Source organism: Passer montanus, unplaced genomic scaffold, assembly GCF_014805655.1.
Source record: "Passer montanus isolate IOZ18808 unplaced genomic scaffold, ASM1480565v1 scaffold24, whole genome shotgun sequence".
In the NCBI taxonomy this organism is placed as follows: Eukaryota; Metazoa; Chordata; class Aves; order Passeriformes; family Passeridae; genus Passer; species Passer montanus.
The window spans coordinates 4,480,689-4,507,916 of NW_024367037.1; the positions used below are offsets into that span (position 1 = coordinate 4,480,689).

Here is a 27,228-nt window from a genome sequence, read left to right on the forward strand (position 1 = left end):
ATGTGCATCCTTTCTTGGCTGCTAAAAGAACTTTGCATCTATTTTGATTGTTCTCTGTGTGATTCTACAGTATTTTGTGTTCTTGCAGATATTGTGAGGTTCCTGAAATAGGTTAATCTGCTGACAAAGTTGAAAAAGCAGACTGTTGTGTAGTGAAATGAATTGGATTGTGGAGAAGGCAGTGGCCAATGTGTTTTACTGTCAAATGATCTCCTTACCTAACTGGAGACTTGTCCTACAGCTTCACTGGAAGTGCCTCTGGCTGCCCCTCACTCTTTGAGCTGCAGCTGTGCTTTCATGAGTTCTCTTGCTTCTATCCATTTCCAGGGCCTTCAGCTCTGGAACTCACTGTCTCAGAATGTACCATAGTGCAGTATATTTGGGTGACTCTCTGATTATTTGGAACATGCCTTTTGTGACCTGGCCTGGTCCCAGCAAAAGTACTGGAAGTTCCTTTCCATAATACAATACTATTTAGGCAGCTTAAGAACCCAAGGGATTACAATTATCAGAGGAGAAAAGCACTATGAAATGTGGAGCTCTGTGGTTTGAAGGACTGTCAGGCCTTCCTTGTTCTACAGTGTGTGGTGTTTCTGGAGTACTAGAATAATGCAGATTCTTCAAATGGGAGCATTAGCTTTATCAGGCTTTTGGAGTATTTTGCCTGCTTAGGTGAATTACCTTCATTGAAGTTTTGAAGATGAGTCATAGAGAATTTGATCAAATCTCTTAAATTTTATCTTTAAGGATGGATCTATAGGTCAGCTGTAGGTTGATCATCTTGTCTTGCATGCTAACAAAAATCATGTCTCAGAGCTTGCCTGAGCTCTGTCTCCATGCAGCCCTTCTCCTATTACAGATTGCTCTGTCTTTCCTGTATGGCATTACTATCTAGGGTACTCCAGAAGATTCAATTGGATATGGTCTGTGTTTCTTTCTCAGATAAGGAAAACCATTAGCAGCAGTGGATGTAGAGTTTTTACCTGCATAAAAAAATAAAAGTGGTCAATTAAGCCTTTTAAACTATCTAATTAACTAAATCCAAGTTGAATAAAAAGATGGTGATGAACCAAAAATCGGTGCTTCCTTGCCTTTTTTTTTCTCTCCTGTCTCTGACAGGAGAGAAAAGGGGGGCCCTGTTTAGTGGCCCCCCCTTTGAATGTAAAGTGCAGTAGTCTCACTGGAATGCTTCAGTCCTCCAAGCTGTAAAGTTACTGTTTGGAATCTATTATTCATGCCTGGAGACTTCTACAGGAATATGAAATCTATAAACTATGGAAATACTAATTGAAATTTGGAAAGTGGAGGGGAGTTTATAGTTCTTTCTTCCTTGTTGCATCCTGCTCTTTCAGTGGATTGATGCTGGAAGTGTGGATACTGCTGTGACTTTGGCTATTAAAATCAGAAAAATACCTCCCATTAATGTTTTCTCCCTCCACACTCCGTAATTCTGCCCATCACTCCCTGCTCAAATAGCTGTAGATGACTGTAAGGAAATTAATGTATGTTACAGATGGAAGAAGAATAAGGTAGTAGTGAATAGTAATCCACATTTAAATATGGAGAGGGTGCCACCAGCAGTCAGTCAAAGGAAGTAAAGTGAAATAAAGAAGAGTTGTACATAGCTCTGAAATTTTCTTATCCCTCAAAGGTAAGACTTAACAATGTTTGATATCCCAGTATCTTTCTTCTAAATATGGAAAGTCACTTTTTTTTTTTTTTTTACCTTCTAGGTGAAACAATTGCACAGCTTACAGATGTGGCAAGCTTGGATCATCCAGAATCTGATAGCCACATAACAATCTTTACGGACAAAACGGGTGTGGTGAAAGCTGCAAGGTTGTTGCTTTCTTCTGTCACAAAGGTGTTGGTGTTAGCAGACAGAATTGTTATTAAGCAAATTATAACTTCCAGGAATAAGGTATTGTAGCTTCTTTTCTGTTCTGTTTAATTGATACCTGTAGTCAGTGCAAATGAGTGGTGGTAAATGTGATATTGTCATAGTCCCTCTGGAGGAATTATAAAGAGATAAAAAATAATATCTTACACGTACTTGTTTACTTACGAGGTAACTGAAAGGGGGTGGCTCTAAGCCAGTAGGATTAAAATAACATTTTCAGTGATTCTGCATTTTATGTCATCCACATTGCTTTATTCACTTATGTTGGAGAAGATGCTGTGTTACTGCTTATTTAACTTTAAATTTGCCATGAGGTGAAAAGTGTATCTGTTGGTTAAATGGTCAATAAATCTTCTACTCGCTAATGACAGGATGTTTGTACTGTCAGGATCAAGACAAGGAGAGCATTATAGGATCTAGGCAAAAAGCTGTGAGGAATGCACATAAATGTCTGTGCCAGTGAAGTGAGGTTTACAGATTAAAATGTTTTTGTGCAGTTTAACTTAGGTCTTGAAATTTAGGATGAAACTACTTGGTTGGTTTAAATAATCTATGAAGGTCCATTTAACCTCAAATATAATCTGTTTCATGCAGTGCAGACTTCACTGTCTTGCCTGTAGCATATTCTTCCATTTTTTTCTTCACAATGTGCTAAAACAAAAATAGAAAAATCCTATCTTTGAAAAATGAGAACCTGATAAGGCCTGGGGGTTTCCATTAATTTTGAGCTTGTAATCCAGAGCAGTGCCCCTCTTTCCACTTTTGACTCCTTATGCTGTCTCTATTCCTTTGTCCTGGTTTACTTTCCAGACCCACTGGACTCTATTTTGCAGCACCTACATCCAAGGCACTTAGTTCAGTCCGGGATACAAAACCAGTGAAATTGTCTGCTTCTCTCTGGCTTTAGACTTGGCAGCACTGACCTGCTGTCTTTGTGCTCATTTCTTCTCCCAGCAGTTGATTCAGTTGGCAGTAATGTTACCAATATCAGTTTGCTGAAGTTCCTTGCAGCGCTGGTCATTTTTTGCACAGAAGACCAGAATGGTGCATTTAATACCTTTTGCTGCTTTTCTGTTGTCATCTGTAATTAATTAGTAATCCTAATTAATTTACCTTGCAAAAAGTGTTGGGTATAGACTATGGAGCAACTGTGCATATGCACATATCATGAAAGGATAAGGAGGGATATATCCTTTCAGGAGCAGGCTAGGTTTCTGATAATTTTAAATATATATGAAAATATTGTCATATATACACCAATATGAATATAGTAAGCATAAGTGCAGCATTTAATTTTGAAAGCGTTTCAAGCAATCTTATAGACCAGAGTAAGTGTATCTGACTCTGACTGCCATAGGCACAGAATTGTAAAATATCCTGAGTTCAAGGCACCCAAGTCCAACCTGGCCCTGCACACAACACCCCAAGAGTAACACCATGTGCCCAAGAGCACTGTACAAATGCTTCTTGTCAGGCTTGGTGCTGTGACCACTTCCCTGGAGATCCTGTTCCAGTGCCCAACCACCCTCTGGGTGAAGAGCCTTTTCCTGGTATCCAGTCTAAAAACTCCCCATATAAAACTTGAGGCCATTCCTTCAGGTCCTGTCACAGAAGAGATCAGTGCCTGCTGCTCCTCTTCCCCTCACAAGAAAGTTGTAACTGCAATGAGGTCTCCCCTCAATCTCCTCTTCTCCTGAACAGACCAAGTGACCTCAGCCACTCCTCATACAGCCTCCTCTCAAGGCCCTTCACCATCTTTGTAGCCTTCCGCTGGACACTCTCTGATGGCTTAATATCCTTATATTTTGGCACCCAAAACTGCCCCCAGCACTCAAAGTGAGGCTGCCCCAGTGCAGAGCAGAGTGGGACAGTCCCCTCCCATACCAGCTGTCAATGCTGTGCCTGGTGCCCCCCAGGACACAGCTAGTCTTTGTGGTTTCCTGGGTTTTATTGCATTCTCCTTTCTGTGCATAGTGCATATCTGGGAAAGTCTGCTTTTGTCTGTGGTACCAGTAGACCAATTCAGGACCAGATTAAACAAATCTCCAGGACCAGATTAAACAAATGATGGTGTCTTATACAGGTCTAATATTTATACATACCCTAATTTTCATTGTAAATACACTCCTGAAAAGTGTATAGAGATGCTGCTATGAAGAGACATTGCTATGGTGGATAGCAAAGTGGTTCTTGCTGTCGAAGACTTTGTGGTATAGGGATGATACAGGCAGGGTTTTAAGAAGTGCACACAACTACTCTGAGACAGTGTAGTATAATATGGCAAAGAGGATGGAAAGGTAGGAAGAGGATCATCAGTGCTGCCAACTGGAGAAGATTCTGGCTTCTTGAAATGCATCACTGTTCCAGAAGATCTCAGCTCCATTTTTATCTTAGAGACTGAATGCCCTTTTTTATCTTAGAGACTGAGAATGTTAAACTTCTATTACCTTATTTTTTTTGCCTATTTCTGAACATCTTTTTCCATTGTCATCATCTTCCTTGTGTGATTAAAGAGTCAATCAAGGGCAAAGGATAGAAAAACAGATGCGTGGTTGGACGTCCAATCCCTCAGACAAATGAAGTGATTGAGATCTTACAGAATAGTGATCTGTTCTGGAGTCCAGCACCTGGCTGATGATCCCCAGTGATCCTGTTCCTGCTTTCACATTCTCTGCACCATATATGCTGTTCTGTTCTTGGTTTGCATACATTTTCTTCCATACCTGCCCACATCTTTCCTACCTCACAAAATCAGTTTTATCGTCCATCAGACTTAGTCACTGCATCGGTGAGCTTAAGGTTTTGCTCCAGTCACTGTCACCAGTCAGGTTAGGAGAGCCAGAACAATAAGCAGGGAAGTGACAGATAGTGGGGGAGTTGCTGCATTGTTCATTTTGGATCAAAATATGGATGTGCCCTGAAGTGATGTCAGCTACGACTGCTGTTTGCAAGGTGACATTCATCCTGCAGCAGTAGCTGTGCAATACCTAGTGCTAATTTAGATATTAATAAGAGCTTAAAGCCTTGGGTTTTTTAAAGTTTTCTTTTTTTTTAACCTTTTAATTAAAATATGTGTGTCTTCATTGCTATCTGCATGTTTCTTGTTGAAAAAGCTTTAAAACGAAAAATTATGAAGACACCACAGGTATTTTGCATTGTATCAGCATCTTGGATAAGCTCTGGACAAATTTAGAGCTGTCTATACATTGCTTGGATTGTCAGCTCTCCCTGGGATGTCTAGAATTATTTAATGTAATGGAAATGCATGTGCTTTCACTCTAATTTTTATTTGACAAGGAACTTGTCATGAGAGAAACACAGACAACTGTAACAGAGTTGTTTGCAACCAAGATCAGACTCATACAGTACTACATTTGATTAAACCTGGAATGGTTGAGCATCATTAATATTTCTTTATCTATTCTTAGAAGAGAAAGTTGTACCTTAGCTTGTATGTTTCCCTTTTTTATCCACACTTACTTTTCTACATCCTCACTTCCCCAGTCCTGTGGTTCTGTCCTGCTTCCACTCTCATACTGCTCTTTTCACATCTTTATGCATCTTCCTTCCAAGTCCTTCATACTCCAGCCTTTCTCATACATCAACAGCCCAATCAGGAAAACTCCTTCTTTCTTCAGCCTTTATGGAACTGGTTGCCCAACATAATATACTCAGATTGCTGCAGTCTAATATTGCTTGATAAAGCTGTGAATTCCACAGCAGTCACAGTGGGACATTTGCTTTACTCAGGTTGCAGCTGAGATTGAGTAGCTGCTCTGCCACAAACAAATGGGTGCTTCTAGGAGAGTTTGCCAGGGTTGCAGGGAAGGGGGATTTTGTCATAATCAGGTGAGCACACTGTTTTTGTAGTTGTGGGGAGATACTTCTGGCATAGAAAAGGAAAAATCATTTGAAGTTTCTCCCTTTCAAGTATAGTCTGTTAAATTTTCATGTGGTGTTTTATCTCCAGTCTGAAAGACAATACAGAACTGCTTTGAGTGTTTTCCCTTCTGAAGACATTTAGTGGATTTGAAAAATCACTTTGAGATTAGCAAGTATATGTCTAACCTCAAAAATGCAGTTGTTAATTTCTGTTGTAATCCATAATGTAGTGACTTCACAGGATACCTTCAGTAATCAGTAATTTATAAGCTCTATGATAGTCTTTGCTGAATGTTTTAAAAAAATGGTGATTTTACATGCTTTTATGTATCTTGAGTAAGAACTTGGTACAACTTGGGTTTATTTAGTTCTTTGTTTTAATAATAGAAGTCTCAAGAGTTAGAGTTAGAGTAGGGTGTTAGTGTGTATTCACTTATTTTTAACCTTTTCATTTCAGTTTTGTTGAATTCTGTTGCTTTTTTTTAATATACAGAGCCACCAAAACACATCTGTGCAACTGTGATTTTAGACTTTAAAAATTAGGCATCTGAAATGGAGAGTTACAACACAGGGGTATAATCTGCACTTGTTACTGTCATACTAAATTTAAAACCACATTTTTTCCTGAATCTGGAAGCTGTATCCATCAACACTGTTATTCATCATATTGTGAGGAGCAAGGAAAAATGTTTTGTGAGGGCTGGCAACAAATGACTCACTTTGAATGAAGCATGACAATTAACTTGCATTTGATTTCTGGCTGTTGAGTTATTAATGCTTAAATAGTGACAAAATATATACATTTTAAACTACACACCTTAGGAGTGTCTGTAAATAAAAGTACTCCTAGTTCAGTTATAATGTTTTTGTTCAACATCTTGATAATCTACTTATTTTCCCTTATCTTGCAGGTTCTTGCAACAATGGAACAACTAGAAAAAGTCAGTAGTTTCCAGGAGTTTGTACAAATATTCAGCCAGTTTGGAAATGAAATGGTGGAGTTTGCCCATTTAACTGGAGATCGGCAAAATGTAAGTATTAGTAAAAGGTTGTAAGAGATGTTGCACAGTATCATCTCCATCTTTTTATCAGGGACATATGGGTTCTTCTGGGATGATAAAAGAAAACAGAACAATTGCTGGTGTCCTGTCTGTGGATCCTGGCCTCTCCTTGCTCCACCCAAAACACATCTTCTGATTTTAAAGCTCAGCCTGAGAAATATGGCTGCATTGTTTGCCCTGCATATCTTCCAGAAGCCTGGGTGTGTGTTATTTTCATTGTCTTTTGGCTTCAGTCACTTTCTTTTGGCTCTAACTTTTCTGGCTCGTTACTCTGGTAGAAAGTTTATCTGTTGTTATTTGACAGAAATATTTGATGTTTGCATGTAGTGAAAGGATTTCATTATCTTAAACTCCAAAGGGATTCTAATAAAGCATCTGCTTGGCTTGTGGCTTGTTAGAGTTTGGTTTTTTTATTATTGCTATTCTGAAATATTTTTCTAGGTTTAGGTTGAAACCTTCTTATGTTAGGGCAATGAATTTTAGTTCTCAGAGGCAGCTCCTCTTTCAAAGCCTTTCATTCATGCTGGAAGCTTTTTTCCCCCACTACTTCCATGTAAATTTAAGGGTTTGCTGAGGTTTAAGACTTCTGCTGTGAGCTCTAGTTGCTTTCTCTTGATAATCCAATCCTCTGTTCAGAACTAAACCAGGGTTTGGTATAAATACACAGAGTCCCTAATATTCAGCAAAATTCAGAATTCTGCTTGTATAAACAAATTGGCCAATATCATGTCTTTCCTTTTACTGTTGATGTGTGCATGCTTGGTGTCAAAGAACCATTTACTGGGAAAGCTACTTAAAATTAAAGGAAATACTTGCTTAGAAGTGAACTCTTTTTTTTTTTTTTTTCTGAAGCATTTTTTCCCTGAAGCAGTTGTTTCTTTGAAAGGGAAACATGCATTATTAGGAAGTGGTAGTCACTTTTCAACTATGTTGAATTTTCAGTGTTAAGTGGTCTTCTGCTCTCCCCTCCTTGCCTACTTGACTCTTTTGGCAAGAGTGCTACATTACTACTTCTTCACTTGTGTCAGGACTTTCTTGATGTGCTCAGTTTACAGTGTGTAGACTGCTATGTGGCATTACTGGTTTTATGTGAAGGAAGTATTTTTAAGTGTGCCATAAATTCTTCAGTGCCATCAGATTTATCAGAGTGTAATGTCAAAATTTCAGAAATCAACTGTTTTCTTGTTTGGTTGTTTTGGTGGTTTGGTTTTTAATGTGATTTTGATCTTAAAGATTTTCTGTAGTTGCTAAATACAGACATTATAAAAATGTCAAAACAGACTGCTGCTGTGATTTATCTGGGTGTTTTTTTTAATCTAGGGTTTATTAGAATTAATTACATCCTGTAAAGCTCCAGCTGGTCCTATTCAGTTGCCTGTTTGACACTCAGCTAGCACTCAGCTGTCTTTGTGAGCAGTGAGAAGATTGTAGTTGTAGCTTTCTAAGTTCTTGCCCTTGTTAGACCCTCTTGCATGTTGAGGGATTCATGTCTTGCCCTCTTCCCCCACATCCTGGTTTGGAGTCTAAATTCTTCTGTTTTGATGAACTTTGCTGGGGGTATAGTTCAGTTTTGCAGGTGTATCCATCTTTCCCTGGAAAGTTCTTGATAAGTTTCTGTGCTCAGAGCAGAGATATACCAAGCTATTGCTTTTTCAGCCTGTTAAGACTTTTTTATTACTGGTATGTAGCAAATATAACACTCAAGTAGAGAAAAGATTTAGTTTACATTTCCTCCACTACAGTATAATGAAAAGCAGGTGTTCTCTGTTTCTGTCTTACCCTCCCCTCCATTTCAGAAAATACTTCTTGTCAGCTATTCTTTTCACCTCATTTTTCTGTTTTATGAATAATGCCTTATGATAAAGGTATCAAAATTAGCAACAGTTTACATAACATGCTCTAACTTGAGATCTTCCTTCTTTGAAATCTGAGTTGAATAGAGCCAAGAATAAATGCATAAATTGAAGTCTGTCTGAAAAGTAAGTTCTAGATCATTACTTAGGCTGAAAATAGCAGTTGTCAGAAATTAGAAAGTTTTCTCACAACCCATTCACCTGCAAGAGTTCTTTTTCCAATCTCACAAGTTAATATTTTAGATACTGTGTAATATTTGGGTCTTTTTTCTTTTTCTTTTGGTGTTTAGGATTTGAAGGACGAGAAGAAAAAGGCTAGAATGGCAGCATCTAGGGCTGTTCTTGAGAAGTGCACTATGATGCTCCTGACTGCTTCAAAGGTGAGTGAGTTTGTGCACCCTTACACAACTTGGCTAAATCACAAAGTGTGGCATCTGCCAGGAGAGCTGGCTCTCCTCTCTCAGCCCCACTTTAGATTTCATGCTGAAGAAGGATATAAGTGTACAGAATGAGGAAAGAAAATCTTTATATTCTGAGTAATGGTGTGAATTCGATTTAACAGCAGTTCAACAGAAAGAATTCACCATATTCTAAACACATTTTTTAGACTTGCCTTAGCAGGAAGCATTCATTTCAATATACTGCATGTGTCCTCTTTCATAATTCAAAGTTACTCTCCTTTCTTTAAAAAGACTTGTCTGAGGCATCCAGACTGTGAGTCTGCTCGTATTAACAAAGATGGAGTTTTTCATCGGATGAGACTAGCTTTGGAACAGGTGATCGAAATTGTGACTGACTCCAGACCAAATGGAGAGAATGAAATGGCCCCTATCAGCATATATTCTGGCATCAAAGAATTCAAGGTACGAGTAGAAATAATACTGTTTTCTACAGCCAATAAAGTACTTAGTAGCTAGAATTTTGGGGGGAAAAAAAATGGTGTTAGATTTGAGATCGTGGAGCTGCATCTCTTCAGAGGTGTTGACTTAAATAACTGTCCCAAAATGTTAAAGAATCTGTCAAGAGGTGACTGTAATTTAATTGTCATTGCCAAAATACGCCCCTCCTTCTGAATCAGTATGCATTCAGAACTCTAATATTTTGTTGAGGTGATGCATTGACATTGAATAAACTGAAGTATCAGGAACTGATCAGACCTTCATTAAAATAGTTGTTGTTTGAGAATTCTTGCTTTTTAAGTGTTAATGTTTTTAAAACTGCACCTTAAAATATTAATACAAACATTTAAAAGAGCAAATTCAAAAGAAATGTTCTGAATTGAAATTGTATCCTGTAGCTCAATGGACTTTTTTCCTCATAAAGGCTTTTCTAAATTTCATACTCTATTAAGAACAGTTAATGAGCAACCATGGCTTACTGCTTTTGGCCTGTCACTTTGATTCAATTTATTTGTTTATCTGTTTCCCCTCTTTGAATTTCCACTGAAATTTTTTGAGAGTGCCCCAAAGTATTCAATTTAATACACACACATTTTTAGAAAACTACTCAAAATGGATTACATGGATGTGGAAGGATCAAACAAAATTGGAACATATATTTAATTTCTGAAAGTTCCTGAAGTTAGAAACTTTTTATTGACAGCAGTAGAACAATGATGTATTTGCTGTTATTCCTGATAAGGAATACGATCATGCATTTGCTGTTATTCCTGATAAGGTGCTAGTAAACTGTTGATTGTATTATCACTTTTAAGAAACATCCCAAACCCCAAACTGCAGGTCTGGACACAAGCAAATTGTTGGATTACTTTGAAAATAAGGGAGTAATTTAAAAAAAGCATTGAGGAGAAAAATAAAATGTAAAGTGATAGGTCTGCTTTCTGCATTTGCGTCACAACTAAATCACATAAATTCTCAAGGAAATTATGTGCTTCTTTTTCAGAACAAGGTTGAAGGTCTCCGTGAGAATCTTTATTTTCTCTCAAAAGAGACCCTTTCAACAATGCTGGAAGTTATCCTGGAACATACAGAAGACTTCACAGACTCTGCCTATACCAGTCATGAGCACAGAGAGCACATTTTGGAGCTGTCTAAACAAGCTAAAATGGAGCTAGAGCAGCTGGTTTCAGTGTGGATGCAAGCTGTAAGAGCTTTTTAGCAAAGTAAATCTTTTCATCTCTACTTTGAAAAGAAATTTTGAATGCAGTCTTTCTTCTGGTCTAGGAAGAAAGAACTGGGTGTATTCCTCACAGTGAGAGCTGATCAAGGAAGCCACAGTTCGTTCTGTGCTTTTGCAGCTTCCATATGTTCTGTTTTCCCCCTACCCCAGTGGTATTGCTTCATTGATTCTTTGATGGCTAAATTAGGCTACTGATGGCAGTAGACTAATTTTAATGAAGATGTGAGTGGAAACAAGGCAGTGAACATAAGTATCACTGCACAGTCTTAAACAGTGAAGTCTTTTGGTGGCGTAGTTCAGAGATTTCAATTGTCTTGATCCCATAGCTGTTTTCTTTCTTGTCTTCAATGGAAACAGTTAAACTATTGGTAAGGAAAACATTGTAAAAAATTGCCTAGGTTTTCAATATTATGGAGAGAGAAGAGAAACAATAAGGCTATTTTCGTTTGTCCTTTTTTACATTATTTAAACAATGAAGAAAAGAATCATGTTTAGAAAAAGCTTTTAGAAAAGAATCATGTTAAGCCTGCCTCTAGCGTTTGTCTTAATTGTTCCTTGAAAATGATAGAAGACACATGCAAAAGGGGAAGTGAAAGCAGAGATGGAAAATGCAGCTTCTGTTTTTGATGCTGACTTGCTTTTCAGTCTTGCTCCTGGGGTTATGTATAGCACAAAGTCTTATCAACACTCTGAAATATGGTATATATGGTATATGTGTCCTGGTATAGGATATTTATTTAACTGAGTGTATTTCTTACGCAAAAGCATTTTTGTTCCCTTTTTTCTCTTTGAATCAGGTACTGCCATCAGGTGTTTTTAATGCAGTAGTGTAGTTTGAAGGGCATATAAATCTTACTGATAATACAGAATATTGTTATGAGAAACAAGACATACATAGACTATCAATTGCATAGACTCCCTTTAACTATAGGAGCTAAACCTGTGTTTAGCTTGGTGTTGGTGGTTAGCCCTGGTAGGCAGCTGTGCAAACACTGCTCAGCAATAACTAACACCGTGTTGTCAGCTCTGCCTTTATCACAAATCCGAAGCAGCAGCATGTCAGATTTATAAAGAAAGTTAATTGTATCCCAGCCAAAACCAGAATACGTGGTTATTTCTAAGCTCTATTACTGGTGGAAAATAATCAGCTCTAAATAATTTACAGGCTACATTTCAAGAGATAGAAATGAGAGCCTGGTACAAGATTATGCATATATATGGTCTGTGAAAATACTTGGACATGCACATGTATGCTTATGCGTTAAGAATTTTCATTAATAAATAACCCAGCCTAGTTGTGACTAAAGACACAGTAGCAGGTAAAATAATAACAGCTCACTGAGGTAGATATTTGGTTTCAGCTCAACAGTTTCATTGCAAGGTGAATGTTCTGAAGAACCAATCTTATAATTCAATATAAAATATGTGGTATAACATTTTTAGGTACCACTTTATTTTAAAAGGGTGTTTATATTAAAAAACCCTGCCTTAAATGCTTGTTTTACTTTAGGATGGTCAGGTAGAAGATTTCTGGCAGATGTCAAGGAAACCCTTTTCCAGAAAAATCTCACTGAGGTTTAGAAATTAATTCCTGTTGAACAGTAGCAGTCAATGAGATTGCATAAAAATTTGTTTTAGATTTTATTTGGTGATAAATGTTTCTATAAAATAATTTTTTTGGGTAGAATGTATTGCACAAGTGAGAGCATTTCATCTAGAAAGAAAAGGTTGCCTTCTAAAGCTTCTTGAGCTAATGACATGATGTGAAGGTGGGGTTTGCAGGGGTTTTTGTGTAATGTCTTGTTGGTTTCTTTCTTTTGTTTGAAGCAAAATCAAAAGACAAAGGATCTCATGGAAGACCTGGAAGTAGCCATTTTAAAAACGTGCCAGTGCATGAATGAACTTAAAAGAGAGGTAAGTGCAGCTTAAGCAAGATAAGGTGAATAAAAGTTTGAATTTCTTACTTTTCATACATGAGGTTGTAAAATGGGATCCTGTACCCAAGAAGACTGTTGCCTGCTAATAGACAAGAGTAACCAAATCAGAATTGCATCATGGAGCTAGCTACATCATCTTTGTCCTTACTGATTAGTTGGCTGCATAAGTTCATTGCTGACCCAAAAAAGAAGTGTTTGGGAGCAAGTGCTATGTATGTAATCATTATTTTAAATGTAAAGGCAAACTCCCCTTGGGGATGCATACATCACTGTTTGTAAATACATTTTCTTCTAGTGTGTGCCTAAATTAATAAATTACATTTGCAGTTTATTTGTATTTAACCTTTCCTATTGATTTCCTTAGCAGAAATATGTTATCACAGTACTCAGGGCCTTTTTTTCTCAGCAGTTGTCAGCTGTGTATGTGTCTGTAGTAAATCATTATTCTTTTCCTAAGTGCAAGTATGCTGAGGTCAGCTTGCATACACACATGGAATAGCTGCCTCATCTGGTACCTGGGATGGACTGCACTTGCTGCTCAGGGTCTTCATCCTTCCTGGAAAGGATAGCATTGCTGCCTTGTCTGTTCCACAGAATTGAAGCAAATACAGATCTGATTTCTGGCAGCTTCCTAAATATTTTCACATGATTCAGTTATCTTTTCAACTGCTTCAAATTGCTGTTCTTTTAAACAGATGGAGAAATGAAGATTAAGAACAGTGAGTTTCAACACAGAGCAGTGCAAAGATGTTAGAGAAGTGTGGTGGACTTGCTTAGGCTGAGCTGTCAGCTGCTATAACTGGAAAATCTCAACTCCTGAAAAAATCATGCTCCCCTTTTTTACCATAGGCAGAATGAGAAATTTTGTCTTCTGGACTATCGTTCCTGCAGCTGTTCAGAAGATTTGAACAGGGCTTCCAGTCTGTTTCAGTTCAGTTGCACTTCTGCTGTCAGGCAGAGTGTTGGGCTCTAGAAAGTGGAGGATGTGTAATTTTTGTACTTTGATGATGTGCTGGTTTGTAATTTGGTCACCATTATGGAGGAAATTGGTAGCAGAGCTTTTCCAAAGTGACTTTCACTTTGGGATGTATGTACTTCACAGTGCTGTGAGATTATCCTTTTTAAATAACATTGTTCCCAGGTGCTGAATGAGGTGGAAGAGTTCCCAGTGCTTTACAGTGCTATTTTAAATAACATTGTTCCCAGGTGCTGAATGAGGTGGAAGAGTTCCCAGTCAAATTAGAATGTGACTATTTAATTGCATAGATCATAAAGCCACAGGTGGCTGGAATACGTTGTGTGAAAGAAAGGATTCATGCTCTTAGAAGTCAGTTCAGAGAATTATGTTGTTTTTGTTGTTCTCTGTGTAGTGATTGAATTGATCCCAGAGTGGCCATGCTTCTATACATGGCTGGAGGCTGTACTGTCGGTCTGACTTGGGGTGCCACAGTGTATCAGTCAGGATTTCTACTGGTTAAATTAAAATACTGTGACTCTAATTAAAATGTTTTTGAGAGCCTGAGTGGCTGAGAACAAAAGACAACCTTGTTCAAGTAGTTAACTCTCTGTCTTTTTATGGAAGAAACAGAAGTTGTATTCCTTTCTTGAGATGATTTTACCATTAATGATCAGAGACAGCATTACGTAGAAGTATATTTCTATTTTGGATCAGGATGAAAAGAATCTCTAATGAAAAGGTGATCTCTATGTAGTCTACATATAAATTAGAATTGCCAATTCCTATTCCAATATTACAAGCCTTTCAGATATACTTTCTTCAGAGCTGACTCCATTTCTGAGATTAGTGATTTGTGCTAATTTTTAATGCCATGTGAGCAATGTTGTATAAATTGTTTATAACAGGTTGTCATACCTCATTTTTCCCCCTCTAAAAAACAATTGCAGCAGGTTTTGAGGCAATAATTCAGTTGTCTTGTCTTTTATGAAATTAAAAAACAAATCCAGAAGAACTTAGGTGACTAGTTACTAGAACTAGCAGCAGCTGTCACTGATACCTGTTTTCAACCAGGCTCCTTCACAGGACAGTTTCTGAGTGTATGTCTGAATTAAGAGATGTGTTTAAATGAGAAGCTTCTCCTTGCTTGTTGGGAGTGTAGGGAGATTGAGATTTCTTCAAGACCCATCTCCTTGTAGAAAAGGTGCTTTACAAGGCTGTGTCACAAGCTGATTATATTCAAGCTTTTCTTTGCATCACTGATAATTCTAATTTCTAATATGTTATAAATTCAGTTTTGTATGGCTTCAGTTTGATTTGCACAGTTCAGTGTGTATTCTTTAGGAGAAGTGGAATGGCCATTGTGCTTTGCTTCTGCTGAACTTGGTGACCCACAGATTCATGCGCCTGGCTTTTCCCCAGCTGTAACATAATCAGAAAGCAGCAGTGTGATAACTTCATGGCTTCATTTTACCCAGCTGCTCTTTTGTTTCTCTCCATATTTGATTGTGAGGTTGTTTATTCTTGTTTGTGGGAAGAGGTTTTTTGGCTTTTTGGTTGTTTGGGTTTTTTTTATTGCAGTGGATTTTATCTTTGTTCTTTGAATAGTAATTGAAGAACTAAAACTCTGGATAATAAGCAAGCTGTGTATGAGCTTTCATGCTAGTAAAGTTTTTGCTTCTTGAAAAATTAATCTGTCTCTTAAGCTTCTTTGACTTGGTACTGGATAGTTGTTTTTTTTTTCTGTTCCATGGTTTATCTCTCCTTCTTTTAATGCTATTCAAGGTCCACAGTGCAGCAACATCTCTGGCAGCAGATCTTCTAAAATACCATACAGATCATATGGTTCTCAAAGCATTAAAAATTACAGGAGTAGAAGGAAATCTTGAAGCTGTAGCAGAATATACTTGCAAGCTATCAGAGCAGAAAGAACAGCTTGTTGAGGTGAGTTCACACCTGCTTTCATTGTATAGGACACTTAGAAAATGAGTGGCTGGATTTGCATCAGTCTGCTCTTTAGGAAGGCTTTGGTCTGTGTTTTTGCAGTTTTACTTTATTTTCCTAGTACGCTGTTCAATTTTGGATTGTTCTTGTCAGGGTCTGAGCCAGATAGGTCACTGTGGCATACAAGTGTTGTAGAAGGGCAGATTTGTATCCACTATCATGGATTTAGAATCAATCTGTATGTAGACATTTGGCCTAAAATATTAATCAAAAAAAAAGTTTCTAGGTCTAAGAGGAAATTATCACCCCTTTCTTTCAAGCAGCAAGCATCCAGCAATAGCTGAATCCAGGTGTACAAGAATGCTGGAGATACACAGTTATGTTTCTTAATTAGGTGGGTTTGATTTTTTGAAGATTAGTCAAGAGAGCCACTGAAAATCTTTCTCCTTTGTGAAAAGCAGTGTGTGGAGGCCCAAGTCTCCTCATGGATTTAGAATCAATCTGCATGTAGACATTTGGCCTAAAATATTAATTAAAAAAAATAAGTTTCTAGGTCTAAGAGGAAATTGTCACCCCTTTCTTTCAAGCAGCAAGCATCTAGCAATAGCTGAATCCAGGTGTACAAGAATGCTGGAGATACACAGTTATGTTTCTTAATTAGGTGGGTTTGATTTTTTGAAGATTAGTCAAGAGAGCCACTGAAAATCTTCCTCCTTTGTGAAAAGCAGTGTGTGGAGGGGATGTCAGCCACGTGTACCTTGGTGCTGTCTCTCTCACAGATGAGCAGAGGCACCCATGCCAGCAGGAGACATACAAATATAGATCACTTTGATCTGAAATACATGATGCCAGCAGCTGTACTTGCATGGTATCCAACACTCATTTCTAAAAAACTATGATATACATGGCTTGAGGATTCCTCCCAGAGCTATGAATATGCAGAAGCAACACCCTTGAACTTCCAGGACTGGCAGAACAATGCTTTGAATTTTTAATTTCTACTTTAATGCCCCCTTGATCTGTGGCTATTTATTGTTCTAGTGAGACATCAGATTTTTTTTCAGGCATAACCAGAAGGTTAAATAGTTGCTTGTGTGTGAGACCTTGCAGCATGTCTGATGATACGCAATAAGTTTCATATATGCTGTCTCTGTCTTACAAATTCCTTTTGATCTGAAAACTTCCATGTTCCTTCCAACCCAAAGTTCACACTTAATCTTCCTAGAAAAAAAGATAAAGGAAAAAGTATTACTTGCCTAAACTGATTTGACACTGATTTGCTCAAAGATAATTTAGTCCATTGGATGATGAAAGCCTAAATTTTCCACATGGTTGCTTATTGCTGAATAAGCCTGTTCTGCTAAAGTTATTTATTCTACAGTTTTTCCAAGTTTTATATGTGTATGTTTACTTTCAGTTTTATTCAGTCATAAATATGTGAAATTGTCTTTGTTTTACTTTAATTTAGTTAAGACTTTCCTTTCTCTCAGTGGTTTTCCACACCTTTCAAGTCAGGATTTAGCCCCATTTTTATTATTAATTCTCCCTGAGAAGCACCCAGCTGTGCAGTCCCCAGGAAATATTTGAAAGGACAATCAATAATTTTGTGTTTGTTTGTACACCTTATTTTTGTATATACACCTTTTCTCACTACTAATAGATGCACATTTTTTACAATTATTTTCATTTTTTAAAATAATTCAGATGTGTCGCTTACTGAGGCATGTTTCTGGAACTGAGCCCCTTGAGATAACTTGCATACATGCAGAAGATACCTTTCAGGTCACTGGCCCACAGGTATGTTCAGCTTTTAACTGGCCTCTTTTACTACACATAAATCAATAAAAAATACTTGTGTGAATTTTTAGGAGACCTAATGTTTACCTGTTCAAAGCATTCATTTCTAAGAAGGAATTTTGCTCCAGTGCTGGGTGGTAGCTGAAAGAATGCACAAGAAAGATCATCAAGCCTGCAATTGTGAGATGAATACACTAAGACGTAATAGTAGCAGTTTAATTTTGTGTTTTGCCTGGGGAGGCATTTGTGAATTCATGTGGAACACTATGTACTAGGACTTGCAGTAGCAAATGCTTTGTTCTTCGTCCAGATAATTTCTGCTGCAGAAACCCTGGCATTACATCCATCTAGCAAGATTGCAAAAGAAAATCTTGAGGTGTTCTGCGAGGCCTGGGAGTCTCAACTGAGTGACATGTCTCTGTTGTTAAGAGAAATCAACGATGTGTTTGAAGGAAGAAGAGGTAAGAAGGCTGTGTAGAAATAGAAAAAATGTAACTTCAAATCTAAGAATTTTAAGTGTGATTTAGGAAATTCTGTTTTCTTAAGAGTGGAGTGCAGTAAACAGTTCCACATCCTGTGGGATCTAGGTAGTAATACACAGATATGTTGGGTTTGTATAGGTGTCAAATCAGGCTGCTTATTGGATTTTTTCAAATAAAAGCAACCAAATGGTTTGTATAGGTGTCAAATTGGATTTTTTCAAATAAAAGCAACCAAATATTTAAAGGCCCGATTTATGTAAGATTAGCTATGTTTAATCTTCTGCACTGGGATTAAAGTTCTAGCAAAATCAAATGGAACTGTTCAAAGGACACAAAAGTGTTTGACACAGCTTTTTGCCAGCAGTGTCCAAATACCAGGGGTAGTAGGGCTTTCACCCACCCCCTTCTTTTGTCTTGGACATATCATCAATTCATGACAGTCAAGATACAACTTGAATTGTGACATATTTAATTAATGTCCTGTATTTTTGGAAAATACATATATACATATATGTTCTATTCTGTCAGCTTGACTTGTATTCACTTCATAATGTAGTGAATGTAGTTATTTGATTTTTAAACTGCTGTCCTTTCTCCTGGATGGAATTTCTGACGACTCTGCACAATCTTGGGATATTTTCTCTGGTTGGTAAGTTTATTGGTATTTGTACAACATGTAGAAGAAAAGCTTGGAATCTTAAGGAAAAAAAATTCTGTGTCTACTTTTAGCATAGGGTAATTTACCTTTAAAATGGAAGGCATTCTGGTTTTCATTTTTTTACCACATAATTTTGTTTCAGATTATGTCTTTAGTGTAGCCTGTCACACTTCTTATAGCTATGTCTTTGTTTCAGTCTTTAAGGTATAATTGCGTACAGATAGAATGTAATATATAATAATACTGAATGTCTTGTATTTTTAAGAAAATTGCTCAGGTTTGAAAGCTTAGACTTAGCAAAATACGGGCACTTAATTTTTTGTATCTAAGATACAGAAAATGTAAATCCTTATTCAGGTTAGATGACACTTTATCAGTGATACAATACTTCATCTTGCTATTGAGACCTCTTTTCATTTTCAGACTTGATTTTGTAGTTTAAATTTCTTTTCTTGATTTTTTTTGTATAAGCAGTTCTTTACTGCCAGCATTTTGAGCAGAGTAGCACCCAATCACGGGGTGTAATATCTGAAATTGTTGCTTCTGGTTGGTGAATGAGTGTGTGCCTGAGCCTCAAGACTTCTAAAAAGAAAACATATGTTGAAATTCTGAGGGGGTTTACAATAATTGTGTGTACTTCAGGTTATTGGCAGTTTGTGACTTTTGAGAAAAACGTGATTATTATCCCAGCTGTTCTTTCACCTTGGTCTGAAAAACCACATAAATATGTGCAGAGAGCCTGTTTATGAGCCAGCCAATCTTTTTATTTGTTTGTTTTGGGAGCCAGGGCCAAACTCGCTTCCTTTAAAAAGAATAAATTATAAAATGAAACTTAAATTACGCTATTATGCTATTGTTAATTTGTTAGAATAAATTTGGAATCTTTAGGGCTGATCTTGCAGTATCTGATTTTTTTCATATTCATACAATGGTCTTTAGACCATTTAGATTTATATCTATCTCTGTGTATGCATACATATATATATAGATATTACTGTATTTAAAAATCATGGGATGAGAATCATGCAACCACAGCAAAGCATATCCTTGGCTCTCCAAACAAATTGTTCTTAATATCTGATGCCCAGCCTCCTCTGTAGTTAATAACTTTCTCTTGGGGCTGCTGATGGCAGATAACACATTTTCATAAGTGGTATTTTCCACTTTCTTTAAAGCATCATTTCACAATGATCTTGCTTGAAGGAGAATGGGTAGGTGGTCCTGAGCAGGTTGGAGGCCATAGTGAGTGATGCAGTGAAGACTTCTCTTGTTTGTCATAACCACACAAGTGTGTTCTTGTTAGTGCCTCTCATTTCCTCAATCTTTCTTTCAGCATAAAGTGTTCTCATACCACCACTGGTAAGGTACGAAGCATTGCATGTGTTCTCTCTGTGGCCTTGGCTCGTTAGATCTTGTATTGCCAAAACACTGTTAAGAAAACTCCATTTTCCTTGTCACGTGGCCCAGCCTAGTTAGAGACTTTCCTCTGAAACAATTTCATAGTAGCCACCAATTATGACCTTAGAAGTAATTTGGTGTCCTATATCCACCTGTCTTCTACAAAGTTTTCCTCTCTATTGTGGGCTAATCTGGTTTTGTTCATTTCCTCTTCTTGGACTTCAGAGTGACTCTTGTAATTAAAAAAAGGGAAGGGAGGGGAAAAAATCTCACCCAAATACCCACTCCCACCTTTTTCCTACTAGAAAATACCCTGAAGTTATTTTGCCACTGCCAACATTTTTCGTCTCTGAGAAAACACAACTGGTGATCCAGTAAATAAATGAAACTAACATATTTACTTGCTAAGAGATTGTAGGAGTAGCATTCAAAAAACTTTTGCCTCTAAACACAATGGAGCTTCAGAATATTTGATAAGGCTTTATTCTTCTTGTAATTCATGACACTTGTCTTAATGTTGAGGTTGGTAAAAGTGTCTTTATTTTACAGACTAAAATGTATCAAGTGCTTTATTCATAGTAAAATTGTGACTGTATGTAAGAAGAGATAGAATTACAGTAAAAGGTATATTTTTTTTTCTCCTCAGTTTAAAATCTTGTATTTTTGTACTACCAATTTAAATGTTTGGCTGTGTTAGAGAGTTCGGAATACAGCTTAAGATGCAAAAATTGAATGGTGACTAAATGTGCTGGACACATCAAATAAAAGAAGCATTTTTCGGAATACACTAGATTCACATTGTTTATACTCATTTCTTTAATTTTACAAGCAATTGCATAGCTCCTTATCCAGTGGTTTTTTTCATGACATAAAATGAGGTATTTCTCTTGCTGAGGTTCCAAATGTAGATGGGAGGAGCTGAATTTAGCTTGAAAGTGAGTATTTTACTCCATTTTAATGAAATTATACTAGAAGATGCCCAAATTGAAGAGGGCTTCTCCAGCAGGATTCACAGGCACAACAGGGTGGGGGAGGTTGGTGAGCACAGCCCAGTAACCCTCATTTTTATTTTAGAAATATTCCTGTGCTGTGTAGAATTGTACAGCAAGGTAGTGTTGTCCTTCTTTTGCTCAATCCTAAACCACTTTTTAATCCAGTGGTGAGGAGGCCCATTCTGCACAGTGTTGGTGTGTCCAGGTTGAGATGAGGAGGATGGCAGGCTCCTGGAGAGGGTAACCCTTCCCTCCTGCCAGGCATGGGAAGTTTGATTCTGCCCACAGAGGGATTGTGTGATTCACTTCCATTTAATGTTTAACTCTGAGGCTCTTGCACTTCGAGATGAACCACCTGACAAAAGTACCTTTCATCAATCCAAGCTGCTGGATGTCAGCCAAGCTCTTTTTTCTAATGTTTTGGTTTGAACATGGTGGAGAAGAATGTAAATAAATGATCCTCTGATTTGCTGCCTTGTAACTTGGGGTAAGAAGTGAGAGAACAGTTTCTGAAGATAACATACTTCTCTTTTGTTTTGCCCACTTGATTTGAGAGGAGTTGAATGACCATGAGATTTCTGAAGGACTGTAGGTGATACAGATCAGAATTAAGAAGCTCAAATTCTGGGAAGAAGAGTGAAGCAGGCATGCTGCCATACTCTCAGAAAAGAAGGGACATCAAAAGTGGGAATTGAAAGTTCAAATAGGGGTATTATCTAGGGAAAACCAGGATTGGAACTAGTAGAAAGCAGAAAATTGGAAGACAGAATGAAATAATGAAAATTAATTTTAATGAAAAAAATTAAAAAAGGAAAAACATGTTTAAGAAAACACATTAGGAAAAACAAAGGCAGAGTAAAATAAAAAAATCATAATGTGGTGAAAAAAGCCTTTTGGTATAATAGCAAAGATCTGACACACAAACTAAGGAAATTAAATACCTAAAAAATTATATATATATATATATTCTGTTAATGGAATCAAATAAAAGTTCTGTGATTACACTGATGGAATTAAGTATTTTCTGATTAAGTAGGATTATCTCTGACCTGAGTTGATCTGCTCCTTTGAAAGGTTTGGTATCTGTGAGTCTGGTGAAGTGTGTTTTTTGTGTGCGTATTTTGTGATGTTTTCGTGGATTTTTTAAAATGTTCCAAGAAATAAATAGATAGATCTTTCTTCTTGTTGAATATGGTGAACAATGAAATCTTGCTAAGCCAAATAATGGGAATTACTAGAAGAGCAAAGGCAATTTTTATTTTCTTACTTCTGTTTGCCACCACTTTCCATTTGGTTTCTGTAATTCTGAGTGCCTGCCTTGTGTGTGCAAGTACTGTGTCATTGCAGTGAGCATTTTTATTCCATTTGTTATGTCAAAGCTTTCTGTGTTTGAACTTTTTAACAAGACACAACAAGTTTTTACATAGCTCCAAGGAGATCTTTTATGCTGCAGCATTTAAAATTGCAAGTTCACTTTTGTTCTTGGTATGTCTTACATGCCCTTTAGCTGATGTTTTGATGTATAGAATGTTGTAAATGACTTCCTATAATTTGTATTGGTCTTTAGGGAGAAATCTTGCTTGGATACATGTTTGGGCAATTAATATCCGAATAACACTGCATTCTGAAAAAAAAAAATGGTTATGCAGCTTGTGCCCTGTTAGCTCATTCATCTTTTGCAAAACTGCATAGGGGAAGGAAAAGGTGATCTTAGAAAGGAAGGTTCAATTTTTCCTATTTTTCAAGAGGGTTGAAGGACACTTGTTGGCATCCTAAAATTGTAGGAGTCAGTTGCCTAGATACAGAGATTATGATCTTCCTGTTGTGTCAGGAGATGAAGGGCATGCTTTCAAAAAATCCTGAATGCACAAAAGAACTGTCTTCTGAGGACTCAGTATGGAATTTCTCTAGGAGCTGATACAAGAGGAGGAATTAGCAATTGTAGAGGGGTTTGTTGGTTGTCCTTTGCTGCTGCATTGTGTCTATGCAAACCTGTACTGACATCCATTGTAGTAGCCCTTGGGTTTTAGTTAGTGGGGTTTTTTGATTGTTTCTGGGGTTTTTGGTAATAACAAGTTCTTAGTAGCTCTGAAGTTTTTTGCTTATTTTAATTTGGTTTAGCAGACTTTCCTCTCCTGAATCTATTGTAATAAATGCAAGTCTTCATAGACTGTTATGTCTTCTAGTAATTGAAACTCTAATCTTAGGCTGTTAGCCCAGGCAGTGATCCCTCTTGGAAATAAAGTCTTCTTATCAACTTTTCGGTAACACCCAAAAAAGTTTTTTTCTTTCTTAATTTGTTTTGCTCAGACTTGGAATATTTTAGGCTCCTGGCCATACAAGAAACAATTCAACAAAAGTATAGAACTTCCTTCTTCATAAAATACAGCACATATGGGATACGTATAGTACGGTACAACATGAGAGTTTTATTTGTATTACTTAGGAAAACCTGCCTAGGTATTTCTCACTAGTGGCACTGTCTGCTCCAAATTTCAGACCATTCAGCCCATGCCAAGAAAAGCCATACATAGAGCTACAATTTTATGTTCTGTATTCTGCAACAAAATGAGTGCATGTAGCTAGTGAGTCTTTGGAGAGAGTTGCTTTACTTCCTTGTGAAATACATGCAGGAGACTAGGAATATTACTGAGGGAAATGTTCAAGGAAGCTTTCTTAATTGCCAGTTGCTAAAATCTGAGCAGTACAGAGCTCTTGGCCTGTCTCTGAAAGCATGAGACAGAGGATCTTTTGCAGTACTCAGAGAAGAGGAATTACAGGTAAGTAATTTGATTTTCTAACACTGCAATTTAAGGAAGGATGAAGTAAGGCATTTGATCCCACTGATTAAAATCTGCTTACAAATTTTGGTGTAAACCTGTGTGTTCTTCATAGGAGAGAAGCGTGTCTACCTATCACTGCCCAGACCAGGGGTAAGTTGCTTTTGGGTTTGTTGTGTTTACTTTGTATCTGCTGTTCTCTGTTTGATTTCTTTCCCTGTCACAACTTGATGGGGACCTAAAAATATCTTGGTAACACACATTCTGACTGAATGGCTGACAGTAAAATATCAAAGTTTGTCAATTTATAAAAGTGAATAATAAACAGAGTGAAGACAAATCTAACTAATTATGTTATGTGCTTTAATCACTTTGATTGTACATAAACTTTAATTCCTGTTCATTATTTTTTTACCACAAACTCTACTTTCATGCTATATAATAAAAAAGTGCATTGTTGCTATTAAAACAGTAGGAATATGCTGAAAATTAAAAGAAAAAATAAATCATATTACTAAGACTTAACATTGTAGCCTGAGTTAACCTATTTGGAACAAGAGTTCATGTTCGAGCCTGTTGTAGCCTCTTTAAATAATGGGTTCTTGTTTCCTTCTTTGATCTTAAGTGTGTTCAATGTAGAGAAAAAAGTTACACCAAATGCCCAGTTTTTAGGTGTGAGGTGTTTAATATCCTTAGCTGATTATAATTGATATGACACTGTTTCTGAGAGTGTCTGTGTGTTAAGGAAGCCTCCTAAACCTTGTTAGTGTCATGTAATCAATCATTTGATTCACTTGTTGTAAGCTGAATCTTTCCATGGGTAGGAAAAAAGGAAAGAATGGTCTCAAAAACTGCATTAAGTTCTAGGTTTTTTCTTTCTCTCCTTGCTTTCTTTCCTTAATCTGTAGAGGAATTTGGGTTAGAAATGGTCCTCTGTCTCCGTGTCTTATGTTGTGCCCTTCTACAGCTTCAAACATAATACAACTTCTGACCCTTAATGAAAAGATAGAAGCTTTATAAATCCAAGATTTATAAAAAAATCTTATAAAGCCAATCTGCAGATTTAAATAGGGTATGTTAGGCTGCATGAGCATGGGTGAATTTCACAGTTATGGAACTAAATATTAAAACTTTGGATAGGGTTTCTGTCCCTGACCAGTTTGACTAAGACACATAACTTCTGGATGTCATAACTTAGAGATTAAATGTTTGAAGTCAGAGTTCCACTTATGGATTCATATGTTTTTAAAAATGCTTCAATAAAAATGATGTGGTCAGCATTTAAACAGTTCTGCTTTGTTATTGTTTGAAAGGTTGCTGCCTTCTTTTTGAGTTTTGCAAGATACTTAACACTGCGGGCAGTTACAAATGCACAGTTTGCAAGTAGACAGGAAATGTTGATTGCATCCACAGGACTCCGGAACCAGAGCTTCTTCACAGAGTGATTTCTTTGCCTAGCTGATGCTCTGAGCTTTGGAATTGCCTCTCTTCCCAGTGCTGTTCCTCTCAGCAGAACCTCTCCTCCCCCTGCTGCCACCACAGATCTGCTGTGCCTGGCTGACGCCCACGCTGTCCCTGCACAGAGGCCACACTGTTCCTGCCAATCTAATTAGATCACATATTTTGTTACATCTGTTTAATTGCCACTCTGCTGTTTGCTGGTAATGAGTGGCACCCTAGACCATGTAGATGAGGACCAAAGCAGCAGTGATGATTCATGTGTGTACTTAATGCATATTTTTTTCTCTATACTTTAAAGTGTTAAATCATGTTTTAAAAGCAGAATAACGTATCTACTGATCTGGTACTGTTAAAATAATGCAAGGGAACACTAGAGTGGAGAAAACTGCAAAAACATTCTGAGCTTTCTTTAGTCATTTGTGAATGGAAAAACTTATTTGTTGTAACCAGTGCTGGTTTTCTTGACTGCCCTTCCTTGACTCCGCAGCTTAAATATTTGCCATACCTTCGAGACCAAAATTTGTGTTTACAAACAAATCTAGTTTGGTTTTGTCTTCCTTTCTTCTTTTAAGACACTGCCTTGAAAGCAGCATTTATGAAATTGCATTTCTAATATGCGGTATAGTCAAATCACTATTAGGAGTTCAGTCCTTTGTGCTAAATGTTTCGATATGAGATCAGCATTTCTAATACATAGGCAGAATTGCAGTGTCCAATCTGGGCTGACATTCATAAGATTCAGAATATTTTTGGATGGGAATAGAGAAATGGCAGAAAATTAAACTGAACACTAAATTGCACTAGGAACTGCAGTATGAGTACTTTTGCTGAGATTCTTGAAGTAAGAAATGGAAATGGGACCAGAATATAATTTCTGATGCTGTTCACAATGAACAGTGTTGTTTCTTGGTGGGGTTTTTTGTCCCCTGCATGCATAACTGAACCTAATTTGCCCAAGTACTCCCACAAATGAACAGCAGCAGGTTTTTTCCAGAGTTTTTCAGCATCTCAGACAAGGCTCTTAGTTGGGCACTGAGATTATCCAGCTTCCTCCTGTGCCTCACACCTCTCCAAGTTATGACACCAACTTTATACTACTCTGCAGTCCAGTGGTTTCTGAATGTGGACTGTGCCTCCCATGTCTGGTGGTTCTGCTGTCTTTGCACAGTGACAGCACCAGCACATGAAATTAAAGCCAAGAACAGCAAATAATTATGAAATAAATTATTAATTACTGCCTAAGTGTGTCATGCAGTTGGCAAGCACTGCCTTACCAGGTAGTCCACTCACATCAGTGCCACTAATTATTGCTTAATATGAGCTAATATTTGGCTTGCAGCCAGACTTACATTTTGGATAGTTAATGACTAAAAAAAAAAAGAAGAACACCCATGAAAAGATCAGTGTCAGTATTTGCTTACAGCTGCTTCTCCAGAGTGACACAGCATTATGGGCTGTCTCCTCACATCAGCATTCATATGGGTTGTAGCCTACATCAGTTTGCTATTAGCCAAATCAGCATCCCTGTTACATCAGTACCATCACTGACAGAAAAATCAGTGCAGGAGCACTTCCTTCAGACTGTTTAGTCCTGAGTATTATTGAGGATCTACAGGGTAAAGGGAAGAGACAGTACTGCATTAGGAAGTGGAGCCTGAGAACTGTGGAAGAGGTCTTTCCCATGCAATTTCAGGGCATCTGCACCTGCTATTCCAGGACAGACAGATCAGATCAGGTTCTCAGTGTCTGCTGAGAAGTTTGTTTGAACCTCTGGAACTCTCCTGCAAAGTCTTTCTCTGAATATAGAGTTACCTCTTTAAGATTTGCTAGTGAAATGATTACCAATTCCTTTTATTTAAAAATATTATTTTTTGTTTGAAACAGAAGCATAATGCAAATCTGAAAGCATTAAAGCCAGTCAAACTTGATACTGAGGTAAGATGCCATCATTTTAGTAAAAAAACTCCTTTCATATTTTTATCTTATCTA

At 37.3% G+C, this 27,228-nt stretch overlaps 1 protein-coding gene across 1 annotated transcript in view; it reads left to right on the forward strand.

The window, feature by feature from the left end:
- The window catches only part of CTNNAL1 (catenin alpha like 1), a 58,764-nt gene that overhangs the window by 26,505 nt on the left and 5,031 nt on the right, over positions 1 to 27,228 (forward strand). Inside the window, exons 3-13 of the mRNA XM_039711033.1 lie at positions 1,734 to 1,921; positions 6,694 to 6,813; positions 8,987 to 9,076; positions 9,389 to 9,559; positions 10,599 to 10,799; positions 12,663 to 12,749; positions 15,513 to 15,671; positions 17,376 to 17,468; positions 17,779 to 17,929; positions 23,894 to 23,931; positions 27,124 to 27,174. Coding sequence (XP_039566967.1) covers positions 1,734 to 1,921; positions 6,694 to 6,813; positions 8,987 to 9,076; positions 9,389 to 9,559; positions 10,599 to 10,799; positions 12,663 to 12,749; positions 15,513 to 15,671; positions 17,376 to 17,468; positions 17,779 to 17,929; positions 23,894 to 23,931; positions 27,124 to 27,174 — 1,349 coding nt within the window. The remainder of the gene's footprint in view (positions 1 to 1,733; positions 1,922 to 6,693; positions 6,814 to 8,986; positions 9,077 to 9,388; positions 9,560 to 10,598; positions 10,800 to 12,662; positions 12,750 to 15,512; positions 15,672 to 17,375; positions 17,469 to 17,778; positions 17,930 to 23,893; positions 23,932 to 27,123; positions 27,175 to 27,228) is intronic.